The 14,446-nt window shown below is 36.7% G+C and overlaps 1 protein-coding gene and 1 non-coding gene across 7 annotated transcripts; both read right to left on the reverse strand.

Moving 5' to 3' along the window:
- Positions 1-483: 483 nt before the first annotated feature.
- On the reverse strand, positions 484-12,348 carry kctd17 (potassium channel tetramerization domain containing 17). Of its 6 annotated transcripts, none has more exons than XM_046853649.1 (7): positions 11,662-12,348; positions 8,246-8,354; positions 7,589-7,680; positions 6,841-6,984; positions 6,432-6,557; positions 3,113-3,246; positions 484-845 (listed from the first exon to the last, which is right to left on the reverse strand). In XM_046853649.1, exons 1-6 carry the CDS (start codon positions 12,019-12,021, stop codon positions 3,154-3,156), a joined length of 924 nt encoding a protein of 307 aa, XP_046709605.1. In that variant the 5' UTR covers positions 12,022-12,348; the 3' UTR covers positions 484-845; positions 3,113-3,153. The 6 variants fall into 6 exon arrangements, with proteins under 6 accessions (XP_046709605.1, XP_046709604.1, XP_046709608.1 ...); XM_046853648.1 differs by having other exon boundaries at positions 6,841-6,987; positions 11,662-12,334; XM_046853652.1 differs by having other exon boundaries at positions 6,889-6,984; positions 11,662-12,329.
- A 1,668-nt stretch (positions 12,349-14,016) lies between these two features.
- On the reverse strand, positions 14,017-14,089 carry trnar-ccu. The gene has a single exon. It is a non-coding gene; the product is annotated as a tRNA-Arg (tRNA).
- Between the last annotated feature and the right edge of the window lie 357 nt (positions 14,090-14,446).

Consider the following 14,446-nt stretch of genomic DNA (forward strand, 5'->3'; position numbering starts at 1 on the left):
TCACTACTGAATGCGTAATTCACATGCTGAGCAAACCACAGTATGAACAAAATACAATTTTCTTTAGCTCACTAAAGGAGGCAGAAAATGCTTCTTTTGATTTTGTGCTGGCTTGGGGGTTTGTTTTCTTAGAACAAAAAGAATTGAATTTCTGGGTTAACTAATTACTTTATGATAAAAAAGGTTTATATAATCAAAATGTAGGATCATAATTGTAATCAAACCCTGTGGTGTGTATCTCATTGTATGATTGTAATTTTAGACAAACAAGTGCAACAATGCAGCTTCCATGTCTCACTAATAATAACAAATAACAGCATGTCTACTGTTAATTAAACAATGCTCAAGACTCACATTAACACGAGCCACTTTTTCACATTTATTTTCACAAAAAAAAAAAATTGTTAAAATAGAAATATTATTTACTTACTAATTTTGTATATGTCGTCAAGATGTTTAACACAACTCTTTGTTTCGGTGATATGAGGGTATGATAGAAATTTAATATTAACTGAAATGCTGAATAATGGCCCAGGTTACATTTTTTTTTTATCCCTGTTTCATTACACTAAAGTTGGCATGAGTTATACCACAATTGTTTGCCCTTTGGTCACAGGTTAGTAAGATCTATTAACTTTTGCTTAAACAGTAATACTTTGTCCACTTTTTGTAGCACACTTACTTTTACACATGCTTTACACACAGTTCCATATACTTATTATTTTTCAGTTGCTGGTTTTCCCACTAAATCACTGAGAGAGACAATTCAGTATCTAAAAAAAATAATTATGGCAATACAAAAAAATGTGCACGCTCTACATCCGGGATCCATGAATCTGGAAAAGCTGCAAAATGGTAAATTAAATATCATGAGAATAAACATCTGGGATTTATTAACTGAATGTGTACCACATTTATAATAACAGCAGCTGAACTGAAGCATTCTGATAATAAGGAAAACTGTTTTTGTAGGTGGAGATGCAAATGGATATGACAATGACTAAATGACAATTTATGGCACCAGGACAAATCTGATGTTCATGTTACAGCAACATCCCTGTCAATATGCATAGTGCACTCGGAAATATGAATCAATAATAATAATAATAATAATAATAGTAATAATATAATAAGTAGAATATAAAGCTAATATAATCTATAAGTAGAATATAAAATTAATGTGTAAATATAAAAATGTGTGCTCTTTTGTTACAAGCAAGCTTAGGTGTTTCCTAATTGAGGTTGTCTAGACTATTCTATTTCATTGCACCCTTATTATTTTACTTGTATTAAAGAATGTGAGAGCCACCAGTTCCCACCTGTGCTAATTCACACCAGATCCTACCCAAAAAATTCATAGTGAATTGAATTGAACTTCATGGCATTTCTGATTCCTTATATTAACCTTAATTTTTCTGAATGACAAAAATATAATGAAATATGCAAAATAATATTTTCCTGTGTCATTGTGGTTTTCTCCCAGCTCACAAAAATATGCCAGCCAATACATTTACTCAGAAACTTTGCTCCAGGTGTCAATGTGTGTATGTATTCATTTTCCTAGGATTGTCTCTACGCTTTTTCTTTTTTTTTTAGACTAAGCAGTAATCGAAGGTGAATGAATATATAAAGACTACCACCCTTATTCCAAAAAAGTTGGGACACTGTAAAATAAAAAATAAAAATAAACAGAATGCAACGATTGCAAATCTCATAGACCAATAAATTATTCACAGTAGAACACACTATGAAAATAAGGTAATTTTGAATTTGAAGGTCACAACATGCCTCAAAAAAGTTAGGTAGCATCCCCTCTTCTTTTACAGCAGCCTGTATACATCTGGGAACTAGTTGCTGTAGTTTTAGGAGAGAATAATTGTCTCATTTATGTCTGAAATAGGATTTTACCTGCTCAATGGTCCAGGCTTGTCTTTGTCATATTTTTGGTTTTGTGATGTACCAAATGTTTTTAAATGGATAAAGGTCTGGGCTGAATTCAGTCTAGATCAGAACCTGGACTCTCCTACTACAAAGCAGTGCTGTTGTAATAGATGCAGTATATGATTTAGAATCATCTTGCTAAAATATGCAAGGTCTTAAAAAAGACGGTGTGGGTGGAAACGTATGTTGCACTAAAACCTGTATATATCTTTCAGTATTGGTGGTGCCTTTCCAGATGTGCAAGCTGCCCATTCAATAAAAACAAATGCACCCCATACCACCAGAGATACAAGCTCTGGAATTAAGTGCTAACTGACAGGCCATATAGTGTCTCTCCTCTTAAGTACAGAGGATACAACATCCATAATTTTCAAAATTATTCAGCTTTGGCCCACAGCAGACAGCTCCATTTCTGGATCATGTTCACATACGGCTCCTTCTTTGCATGACAGAGCTTTTACCTGCAATTGTGGACAATGTTTGTTCACAGACAATGTTTTCTGGAGTTGTTTCTGAGCCCATGTCGTGATTTTCATTATAGAATCAGGCTTGTTTTTAATGCAGTGGCTACCGATTGCATGCATCTAATAGTCACATGTATCCAATAATCCACATAATCCAATTCTGATGATAGGATGTACTCTAGATGATGAGATATTTAAAATCTGGACAATTTTAAATTGAGGAACATTATTCTAGAATTGTTCCACAATTTGTAGACACAGTTTATTGCAGATTAGTAAGCCTTTGCCCATCTATACTTATGAGAAATTTGCAAAATGCTGTTTCTTTTTAGTAGCACTTATTATTGTAGTAACATTTTATATGTTTTCAATTTTTTCTACGTTCTGTTGCAAAAAATATGGGTTTTAAAGATTTGCAAAATTGCATTCTGTTTTGATTTAGATTTTACACAATGTACCAACTTTTGTGGAAATTGGGTTGTATATAAAGCAACTTTAAACAGTCTGTTCATTGTAGAATGCACATTAAGCTTATTGATTAAACTTATTCATTAACATAAAACAGTATTTTTTTGTTAGCTTGCGTTTTAAAACATTTTAAATAGAATGTTTTGATGCAATGAAATAAAATACTCTATCATCCTCTTATTACAGGTTGGGATTTCTACAGCTACTACCAATAAACACCTTGGATTTGGTATCCTCACCTATTCATGCGATTGGAACAATGACACAAGTCTCCTAATCTCTAAATCCACTCATTTGGGGTGGCATTTCTTTCCTTCTCATCTTCCTCTTCCTGCTCCTCTTTTTCTCCTTCCTCCATCTGATTGTCTGATGCCTTGACATATTATGGGCATTCAACAAGCAGACCACACAACAACCACACAGGCGACAAAAAAAAAAAAAAAAAAAAAAAAAAAAGAATGGCACATCATATGAACATTTTTAAAAGATAGATGGTTCATGCTATATATATATATATATATATATATATATATATATATATATATATATATATATATATATATATATATATATATATATATACTGTATACAGTGAGGAAAATAAGTATTTGAACACCTTGCTATTTTGCAAGTTCTCCCACTTAGAAATCATGGAGGGGTCTGAAATTGTCATCGAGGTGCATGTCCACTGTGAGAGACATAATCTAAAAAAAATCCAGAAATCACAATGTATGATTTTTAACTATTTATTTGTATGATACAGCTGCAAATAAGTATTTTAACACCTGAGAAAGTCAATGTTAATATTTGGTACAGTAGCCTTTGTTTGCAATTACAGAGGTCAAACGTTTCCTGTAGTTTTTCACCAGGTTTGCACACACTGCAGGAGGGATTTTGGCCCACTCCTCCACACAGATCTTCTCTAGATCAGTCAGGTTTCTGGCCTGTTGCTGAGAAACACGGAGTTTGAGCTCCTCCAAAGATTCTCTATTGGGTTTAGGTCTGAGACTGGCTAGGCCACGCCAGAACCTTGATATGCTTCTTACAGAGTCACTCCTTGGTTATCCTGGCTGTGTGCTTGGTCATTGTCATGTTGGAAGACCCAGCCTCGACCCATCTTCAATGCTCTAACTGAGGGAAGGAGGTTGTTCCCAAAATCTCGCAATACATGGCCCCGGTCATCCTCTCCTTAATACAGTGCAGTCGCCTGTCCCATGTGCAGAAAAACACCCCAAAGATGATGCTACCACCCCATGCTTCACAGTAGGGATGGTGTTCTTGGGATGGTACTCATCATTCTTCTTCCTCCAAACACGTTTAGTGGAATTATGACCCAAAAGTTCTATTTTGGTCTCATCTGACCACATGACTTTCTCCCATGACTCCTCTGGATCATCCAAATGGTCATTGGCAAACTTAAGACGTGCCTGGACATGTGCTGGTTTAAGCAGGGGAACCTTCCGTGCCATGCATGATTTCAAACCATGACGTCTTAGTGTATTACCAACAGTAACCTTGGAAACGGTGGTCCCAGCTCTTTTCAGGTCATTGACCAGCTCCTCCCGTGTAGTTCTGGGCTGATTTCTCACCTTCCTTAGGATCATTGAGACCCCACGAGGTGAGATCTTGCATGGAGCCCCAGTCTGAGGGAGATTGACAGTCATGTTTAGCTTCTTCCATTTTCTAATGATTGCTCCAACAGTGGACCTTTTTTCACCAAGCTGCTTGGCAATTTCCCTGTAGCCCTTTCCAGCCTTGTGGAGGTGTACAATTTTGTCTCTAGTGTCTTTGGACAGCTCTTTGGTCTTGGTCATGTTAGTAGTTGGATTCTTACTGATTGTATGGGGTGGACAGGTTTCTTTATGCAGCTAACGACCTCAAACAGGTGCATCTAATTTAGGATAATAAATGTAGTGGAGGTGGACATTTTAAAGGCAGACTAACAGGTCTTTGAGGGTCAGAATTCTAGCTGATAGACAAGTGTTCAAATACTTATTTGCAGCTGTATCATACAAATAAATAGTTTAAAAATCATATATTGTGATTTCTGGATTTTTTTTTTTAGATTATGTCTCTCACAGTGGACATGTACCTACGATGACAATTTCAGACCCCTCCATGATGGGAGAACTTGCAAAATAGCAGGGTGTTCAAATACTTATTTTCCTCACTGTATATATACCCACACACACAGTCATGCCAAAAATATCAGCACCCTTGCAATTCTCTCAGAAAATTGCAAATGTTTTGATATTCACAAGCTTATTGCTTTTGTTTGCACTCCAACAACACAGACCCAGAGAAGTCAAACTTGATAAGATTTCGCACAGAACGTAAAAAAATATTGAAATAATTGCTTTTTAAGCATGTGATGCTCCTGTAATTTGTATTTAGACACACCTGTGGCTAGTAACAGGTGGGCAATACAGTAATCACACTTGCAACCAGTTAAAATGGAGAAAAGTTGACTCACGCAGTGTTGTGTGGCACACTGAGCATGGAGAAAAGAAAGAAGTGAAAAGAGTTGTCTGTGGATTTGAGACAAAAAATTGTGGAAAAACATGGACAATCTCAAGGCTACAAGTCCATTACCATAGATCTTAATGTTCTTGTGTCCACTGTGCGTAATATCATCAAGAGGTTTACAGCCCATGGCACTGTAGCTAACCTTCCTGGATGTAGACGGAAGAGCAAAATTAATGAAAAATTACAACGAAGGATTATTCGAATTGTGGATAAAAACCCTGATTAACTTCCAAACCAATTCAAGCTGATCTGCAGACACAGGGTACAACAGTGTCAGCTCGTATTATCCGTCCCCATCTGAATGAAAAGGGGGGAGGAAACCCAGAAGGACACCACTGCTGACACAAAGGCATAAAACAGCAAGACTGAAGTTTGCCTAAACTTATGTGACAAAACCACAATCCTTCTGGGAGACTGTACTGTAGACAGATGAGACAAATGTACAGCTTTTTGGAGCAGTTTGCAAAAGAAGTGTGGTCCAAATTTCCAGTAGAGAGGTGTAGGAAACTCATTCAGGTTACGAGAAGCGATTGATTTCAGTTATTTTTTCCAAAGGGGGTGCTAGCAAATATTAAGTTAAGTGTGCCAATCATTTTGTCCAGTGCATTTCTTTGGGTTCTGTGTGAAATTATATCAGATTTGAATCTTTTTTCTCTGTTTTTTTGTGCTGTTCCAATGCAAACAAAAAAAAAAAACATGCGAGTACCAAAACATTTGCAACTGCAACAATTTTCTGAGAGAAGTGTTGCATTTTCTGTGCAAGGGTGCTGAAATATACATTATATATATATATATATATATATATATATATATATATATATATATATATATATATATATATATATATATATATATGAAAATGATACTATAATGCAAGATGGGAAGTGATAAAGTGTGTAAATGTAATAAAGTATATACCGAGACTAGACAATGGCAATAATTAAACTGGCTTTGGCTTTCAGACAATGCTGCTAAAAATATTAAATTACCATATAAAATAGTAAAATTATGAGAACAAAAGAGCTCTCCAACCTTATTCTTGTGGCTCTGCTCAGTCCCCAGGCCCCCACCAGATGTGTGCAGCTCTTTGGACACAACACAAAGAAACTCAGCCTGGTCCTCTGTACCATAGCTGTACGATGATCCGATATTCACCATCTGCAATACCATTAAAAGGTAAAGCAAGAGAAGCAAAATATGTTTTTTTTTTTTTTTTATTGCAAAGATCTAGAGCGATATTCCTCGGTCCAATATTATAACTGTTTATTAGGATTTAGTTTTGAGCAGATTACTATCTAATGGATGTATGTTATTAATGCAACAAGGAGGCTTTTTCCAACTGTGACACCACATTTGGCATGCAGGTGTCATTTTATTTGTCAAATATGTTACTGGACTGGATTCTGGAAGGGTTAACAGGACACTGGGATCAGGAACCCACAGTCCAGAGCAGTCCGGGCCGTGGCTTTCGGCAGGCACGCACGCTGACCTGCTCAAACTTCCAGCCATCTGACATTGTGGACACCATCTGCGTCAGCTCCTCTTCCTGACACTGCAACACCCTGTAGACATGCTTTGGGGGTACCTGCTGTAAAAAAAAAATTAAGGCTAAGTGTGGGTAAAATAAAAGAGGTAAAAAACAAAGCTGGGCTCTGTACTGGACATAAAATGAAAGGAGTATGTGTACAAACTGATAATACTATAGTGAAATAAAAATTGAGTGGGAGGGAGATTATGGGTTGCTACAGCAAGAAAAATATTCACATTTGAGTCACTTAAAATTCTGAAGACTTCTTCATAGCTTATTCTCCTTTAAACAGGGGGTTCTTTTTGCTTCTTTTTTCTCTTAACCACTCAGCAGAATAATAGAGATTAAGGAGTATCTTCAATGTTCAAGCTCCTCATGTTTTTTTAGCACTCGGACAATACTATAGGTAAAAAATTAGCCAGTAGCCTTTCAAGTCTTATGTTGTCCAAATAATCTAACAACTCTTACATGAATGACATCAGAATTACTTTGACATTTTACAGAGTACCTCACTGTAGCTCAAGAACACCATAGTTTTCAAACCATACCGACTTGCTGTATTGTAATAAAGAAAGCGGTTTAAAGCAACTTTTTCAGATATTATATTAAAGAGAATATGGCTGTTGAGAGACTATGTAGAAATGTATAGAGTGATCCCTACCTGAGATGCTTTACAGTCTCGGTCAAGAATCCTCTCTTTAATTAATTTAATCAGTGGAGTGATGTTATAAAACTCTGCCTCCTCCAAGACACCTGAAATTACAAACAAACATTTCAACAGTGTAAATTATACCATGTGATTGCATGTATCATTATTTCATGTATCCTGAATTTAACCAAATTAATACACGCTAGTATATGTGTCTCTAGATAGCTGGATAATCTGATGCCATGAATGTAAAATTCTGCACAAAATATGCAAAATAGTTTTGCAACACTTGACAACAAATTCTGTTTTGTTCCTGGTTTCTATGTGAAAAGTTGATTGTGGAACTGGTGCTTTATTTACTTTAAGAGATGAGAACATTATTTGGCTGTTAATCGTAAGAAATAGAATGTCATTTGTACTTTTGTAACCATAGATTTAGATTAATGAAGGTTTTAAAATGAACTTGAGGTGTGAAATCTAGTAGAAATAGATAATGTAAGACACCTGTGATTGCACTAAAAGTTTAACACAAAAGATATTGTATTTGAGTCTGCTTAAAATGCTTCTTTTATACCTAAATGTGTTTCAGACTCTACTGTATGTTACCACTTTCATTTATGATGCAGTTTATTGTGTTGCAAAAGATCTGCATGCAAAACACAAACAAACCTTCCTCAGCCAGTTCCTTGTTATAAACCAGTTTCCCATGTCGGAGGTAGTTGAGTATAGGGCCGAAGTATGTAGGGTCTCTGTCGATCACATAGGCGCCTGTTTCATCCTACACAAAAATTCAGTCTCTGTCAGAAATTATTCTTGGATTTTCAGTTATATAATGCTTTCATCTCACTATATCAGGCCCAGTAAAAAAGAGAAGAAAATGTACATCTGAGAACCAATGAAAAAGAATAAACTTATTCTTTTTCATTGGTTCTCAGATATACATTTTCTTCTCTTTTTTACTGGGCCTGATATAGCTACTTGTATATAGCTACAGATTCATGTTAAATTAGGATGGTCAGTGCCATTGTTTTGCATGGCCGAGGGGCTGCTCTCCACAGTGAATTAACCTTAAGAGCTCTACAGGGAACCTTTTCTTAGCTTAGAGATAAGGATGTTCTGTACATGATGCTTTGCAGAGTACTAGCTGGTCTTATGTATGATTACACAAAAAGAACGGAAGGAAAGAAAATAGGAGGATGGAATAAAAATCAAAGAAATGTAAAACAAGGAAAAAGTCTATTGGGGTGTTCACAAATATTCTCATATCTGGTTATGCATTTGGGGCACCAGTCTTTCAACATTAAAATGACTTTGGATGATTATTATATGTTACATCCACATGAAGTCAGTGTAAAAACTACAAAAAAAGAGAAGGCAAGCCTAGCATTATTCTGATGCATGGAGCACCTTTTTTTGTGGTGTTAAAGGACTCTTTAACTCTCTGAGTCTCGGGGGCAGTATTAATGCGCTAACCTCTGGTTTGCATATTAAAGTGTGTTTTTCCCCTGAAGCAACACTGCACATGCAGCATTAAACATGAATCATTCATTTCTTTGTTATTTTCTGATTTAATATTCAAATCATTTGAGTTTGAATTTAAATTGCTGCTGGAGCCTTGTTGTAACAGGGCTACAGGTATAAATTGACAGTCAGTTTGATTGTGTTTAATTTCTATCAAAATAAATAATGCAAACTTCAGTAAACATGTGTGATCATCATTTACTGCATTGTTTATATATTTATACACAAACTTACACCAGCAGGAGTAAATTTATTTAAAGTATTTAATCTAATACTATACACAATGTTTTGGAGACAAGGTGAGGGATTTAATCTTGGTTAATTGAATATTTATTTAGTTATTATAATATAAAAATTAACAAGAATCAATATCACATTACAGTTTCATGGAATTTATATATTAGTTCATGTAATTCGGTGCACTTAAACCTCTATGGAACACATCAATGTCCCACTGTCAGCAATGAGATGTGTTGTTGTTATGTGTGTGCTATCTGCTAAAAAAAAACACAAGAGTGCTGCATTTTTATTTGACAAAACAATAAAATATAATCTTTTACCCATCATTCCTGGCTTTTTCCTATTTGTTTCTCACATTTGATGAACGCTAATATCCTATTCTAAAAAAACATGCTTCCTTCTGTAGGAATCAGTGATGGACCTAATAGACTGTATCAACAGCAGGGGATTTCCTAACCCTAAAACAAGGAAATGCTCCAAAATGTAACTGTGGCACTACTGTAAGAGATACATCAGTAGTTAAACATGCCCCTTTGTAATTGTTGGCTACTTTAAATGTATCTTTTGTAGATTTAATTGTGCATTACATATCAAGATGCAAGAAGAAAGGCTTGTAACTAGGCAAAGACAGTTTTAAGAACAGCCAAGGCCCTCTAACATGGATTTGACTCGACTTGACAGTAGGCATAAAAGCACCTGTGCAAGACGCCCTCACTGTATTAGTCAGTTGGACCAATCTGTAGTCCTTAAACTGAGCAACCAACACATACTGCAGGGATTCAAAACAGGATTGTTTGCTTATTTAATTCCTTAAAAGACCATCACACCATAAATTAAAATATATGATCTGTCTTAATGTTCCTCCCTGCATTTGCACATGGAAACATGACCATGTCCCTACAGCCACCCCCCTGCCTCCCAAAGGAACTACCTGGTAGACAAACAAAGGGCTTGTTTATATCAACATGGCATGTTAAAAAGCGTTCCTCTTACTAATCTATCCCTTCCTATCCTTTCATTACCACTCTGTGTTCTAATCATTTTCTCGCTCTAAAAATTCAGGGTAAAATAAGACTGAAAAAGCCCACTCAGCCCACTCAGTCAAAACATACAGACTAGTCAAAGGGTGAACATTTTAAAATTCTGCTTAAGTAACACATACAGGTAAAAAGAAATCAAAAACAGAAAATAACCATCCGTCCCCTGTCCTCAGAAGTAGGAAACATCCAGTAAATTGCAAATCGTACACATTATATTACATAAGTCCTTATTCCTATTAACAAACAACAAATACAGCCTACATGAGCATATCCAGCAGGGGAGTAGGAGGAGAAAAAATCCATGAACATTTGGGAAAAAAAACACAACCAAGAATAGAACTGAGAGGGCTTCACTGGTATTTTTGGACTGATCTCTGGTAGTCTTCAATGTACCAAGCCTCTAATCTTATTACAAATGCTAAAGCATGGACAATCTATTGCTTTCAACAGAGCCAGAGGTGGAAGCTCCACTACATTACCACAGACCTTTAATAATCAATAATCAACATCCTGGTGCTCAGGAGACTGAACCCTGTCTTTTGAACTTCAGCCAAGTGAGAAATATTGCACACAGCAGTTTGTGGAATGCTGAACAGGATGCATGGGTATAACAAGGAATGCTCTCTAAAGGAGCACATGCTGAAAGCATATGAAAAGGTGAAAAAAAAGGAGAAAACGAAGGAGTGACATGACAGAAATTACAAAAATGGTGGACAATGTAACAGCATGGTGACCGGCTTGCTTGAACCTTTACAATGACAAAAATCTTTTTTTTTTAGCAAGAAATTCACAGTATATGTGAAAACTCAGGAGGCACATTTCTGAAGGATGCTGCTAATCAGAAGCAAGAGGGAATTATTAGTTTCTGATTACATACACACAGACACACACCTTGTGAGGGCTTTACATTGTAAAAGCTTAAAGTAAAATCTTTTTTGTATTAAAAAAAAGAGTCCCAGTTTTCCTAATGGGGACCCCAAGGTCAAAATAATGAGATATTCCTATCCTTGTGTGAACACAGACACACACCTACAAACACAATCCTTGTTGATAACACAAATAATTGTTAGTTTCGGCAGCAAGACAGGAGATGTGAGTGGATGACAAAAGAGAGAAGGATGATATGAGCTGTGTAAGATGCTGAGGGTTTGGGATGCTGCACGAGCTCTGCACTCCATCATCTGACTCAGGACCGCTGCTCGGCTCCTCGTCCAGTCTGGATGCAATAGGCAATGCAGCTAATAACTCTTTCTACAAACAGATTAAGGCCGACAGTCGTCTTACCGTGTCAGAATGCAGGTCCTGCTGCTGGCACAGTCGGTACAGGAAGGATGTTTGCTCTTTGAGCAGTGTCTGACGCGTCGTTAAGAACACGGTACCGCCGACATTAAGCCGGACCCATTTCCCGTCCGCGCTTCCTGTGTTGCTGATCCCAGCTCCGTTCCCCGGTACACTGCTTTCTGTGCCGCTCGTGTCGATTGATGTAGACGTGGGTGTCGTGGTTCCTTCACTTCCTTCGCTGTCTTTGTTGTTGTTATTATTATTGTTGTTGTTGTTGTTTAGGTTGCTGTGTGCTAAACTAGGTGCGCTTTCAGTTACATCCCAATGTACCGGCTTTCCTTTATCCGTAGTAGCCGTAGCCATTAGGCAATAAATGATTGGTGTTGATCTACTCTGTAAATGACCGGGATATTTTAACAGCAATAACGGATATGCTAATAGAATAACCGGCTCCTGCTCCTGCTCCAGCTCCCTCTCCCGCCCTGAATCAGTCTGACTGTGGCGTCGCTGCCCGCTGCCCTAAACGGCTCTTCACCTGGGTTGCCAGATTGGAGCGACCTGTCGATGAACGAGTAACTCAATTCAGTTCATTTGGATAGCGATTTTAACAATAAACATTGTTCCAACGCAGCTTTACAGAGTTAAAAAGGTTATGAAATTGGAATGTTTATGTTTAGTGTCTAGAAGTTTGTTCCTTAAACGTTTATCCCTGATGAGCAAGCCAGTGGCGAAACTCCCTGAGATGCTGCGAGGAAGACACCTTGAGAGGAACCGGATTCAGAAGGGATCCAATCCTCATTTGGGGGGCACCGGTGACGGCATCATTAAATATGCAAGCTTCAATTAACAATCGGTTTTTATCAGTAAAGCCTTCTTCAGTTCTCTGCTTCAGGGCTCTCCAACCACCATGCCGCGGACCGGTATCTAGCATTGGGCCGCAACAAAAGGACACAAAAAAATATTTTATTTCCATATTATTGAGTTTTGCACAGTGTTTTATTAATTGATTTATTTTTAAATTGACCATATCCGCCTATGCCACTTTCCCGCACTTATTTCAGTCGCAGTTTTATTTATGCGTAGATAAATGAAGGTCTCACTGATTTTGCATTACTGTGAGTTAAGTTACCTTTTCATTGTATATGTATTGATGCAATTAATAATTACAATTAAATATAATAGTAATTTAATATGCACGCTAGTGTATTGTTATGCATGTGACACCACCCCCTGTCCGTGGAAAAAATGGTGAAACTTGCCCATGGTACAAAAAGCGTTGGGACTCGTTTGACATAAAAATCAGCTGAAATCTACCCAATCTGGCAACGCTGAAGCCTGATTCCAGTCATCCTACCCGCCGTCCTACACTGCGCAGACTCACAGCAACAGTCAAGCGCGCGCGTAAAGCTGATCTATGGCACCGTACTGCATACTTTCCCCTTCCCTGCAAACTGCAGATTATACTGTGTGACTTGAAGTCTTTGGTCACCAGAGAGAGCTTGTTGTTCTTGGACGGAGTCATAAACAGACAATTACCCAGAGATTAAGGTCTTCTGAGGATTTATTAAAAATGATAACTGATACTTTGTACTGCTGTTCTATGGTATTGTGTTAAAGTAAATTAATAATAGTCAAAACCACTAATATAAGTCAAATTAGTCAAGTGAACTATGAAAAAAAACAACTATTTGATTACAATTACAAATTCATTCAGAAGTTTGCATGGACAAAATGTGGTAAAAAAAAAAGGTGGTAGCTTACTGGGATCTGATGGTGCTCCTACTGCTCCTACCAACTGTTCCTGGGCCCCCGAAAAAGTCTTCTTATACCCCATAACTGCTCAGTTTTATAAATAAAAAAATAAGTGTAAATTGCTCTGGATTAGAGTGTCTGCCAAGTACCATCAATTGTAGTGTAATTACTGAATACATACATTCCCATTTTTCTGGATCATCTAGTATATTTATTATTTTAAAGTCAAATACTGTTCTTAAAAAAATGAATAACTGCAAAATATATAGAAACTGATTATACTTTTTATTTAAAGTCTATATTACATTTATAAAACTTTCAAAGTTCTATAAATGTATTTATTTTTTTAATGAATGACAATACTAATTAAACTCATTTTAGAATAACAATAATAATGTGACAAATTAAGAAAATAATGAATGGGTCTGATTACTACCTCAATACAGTCTACTAATAAGTTCATTAAATGGGAATAAGTTATAAATGACGGTTAGTGTCGTCGTTCTGACTGATTCAGTCTGCCGTGAATTCACGCTTGTGGTTATAACAGATCTAGAAACCGGTTTCTTTAAGATGGTGCAATGGTGGATTAAAGAAAACTGGAATCACCCCAGATGGGACTCGAACCCACAATCCCTGGCTTAGGAGGCCAGTGCCTTATCCATTAGGCCACTGGGGCAGGGACAGATATGTACCTCACAACACCCGTACAAAAATCTATGAAACTTGGGTCCCGCTGATCTCATTTAAAAATGTTTTTAGTTATTAAAATTACATTATCAGGGTTTATTCTCGAACAACTGAAACTCGGGTGGATCACCGCAGAAAAAATGAGTGCGAGTATATCTGGGGATTTACAACAAGAAGATTGCACTTTGAAGGTTTAGAGCGTTTTCTAAATTAAAAGTCTTGAATGTACGTAACCGTTTTAACGTATAAATACTACATGCACTGCTTTTTTAAATATTAGTAACCCCTCTATATTCCAGTACATATTAAAATACATACACCGTCCCTGTTTTTTTACTATGATATT

The sequence above is a fragment of the Silurus meridionalis genome, chromosome 7, assembly GCF_014805685.1.
Source record: "Silurus meridionalis isolate SWU-2019-XX chromosome 7, ASM1480568v1, whole genome shotgun sequence".
NCBI classification, from domain to species: domain Eukaryota; kingdom Metazoa; phylum Chordata; class Actinopteri; order Siluriformes; family Siluridae; genus Silurus; species Silurus meridionalis.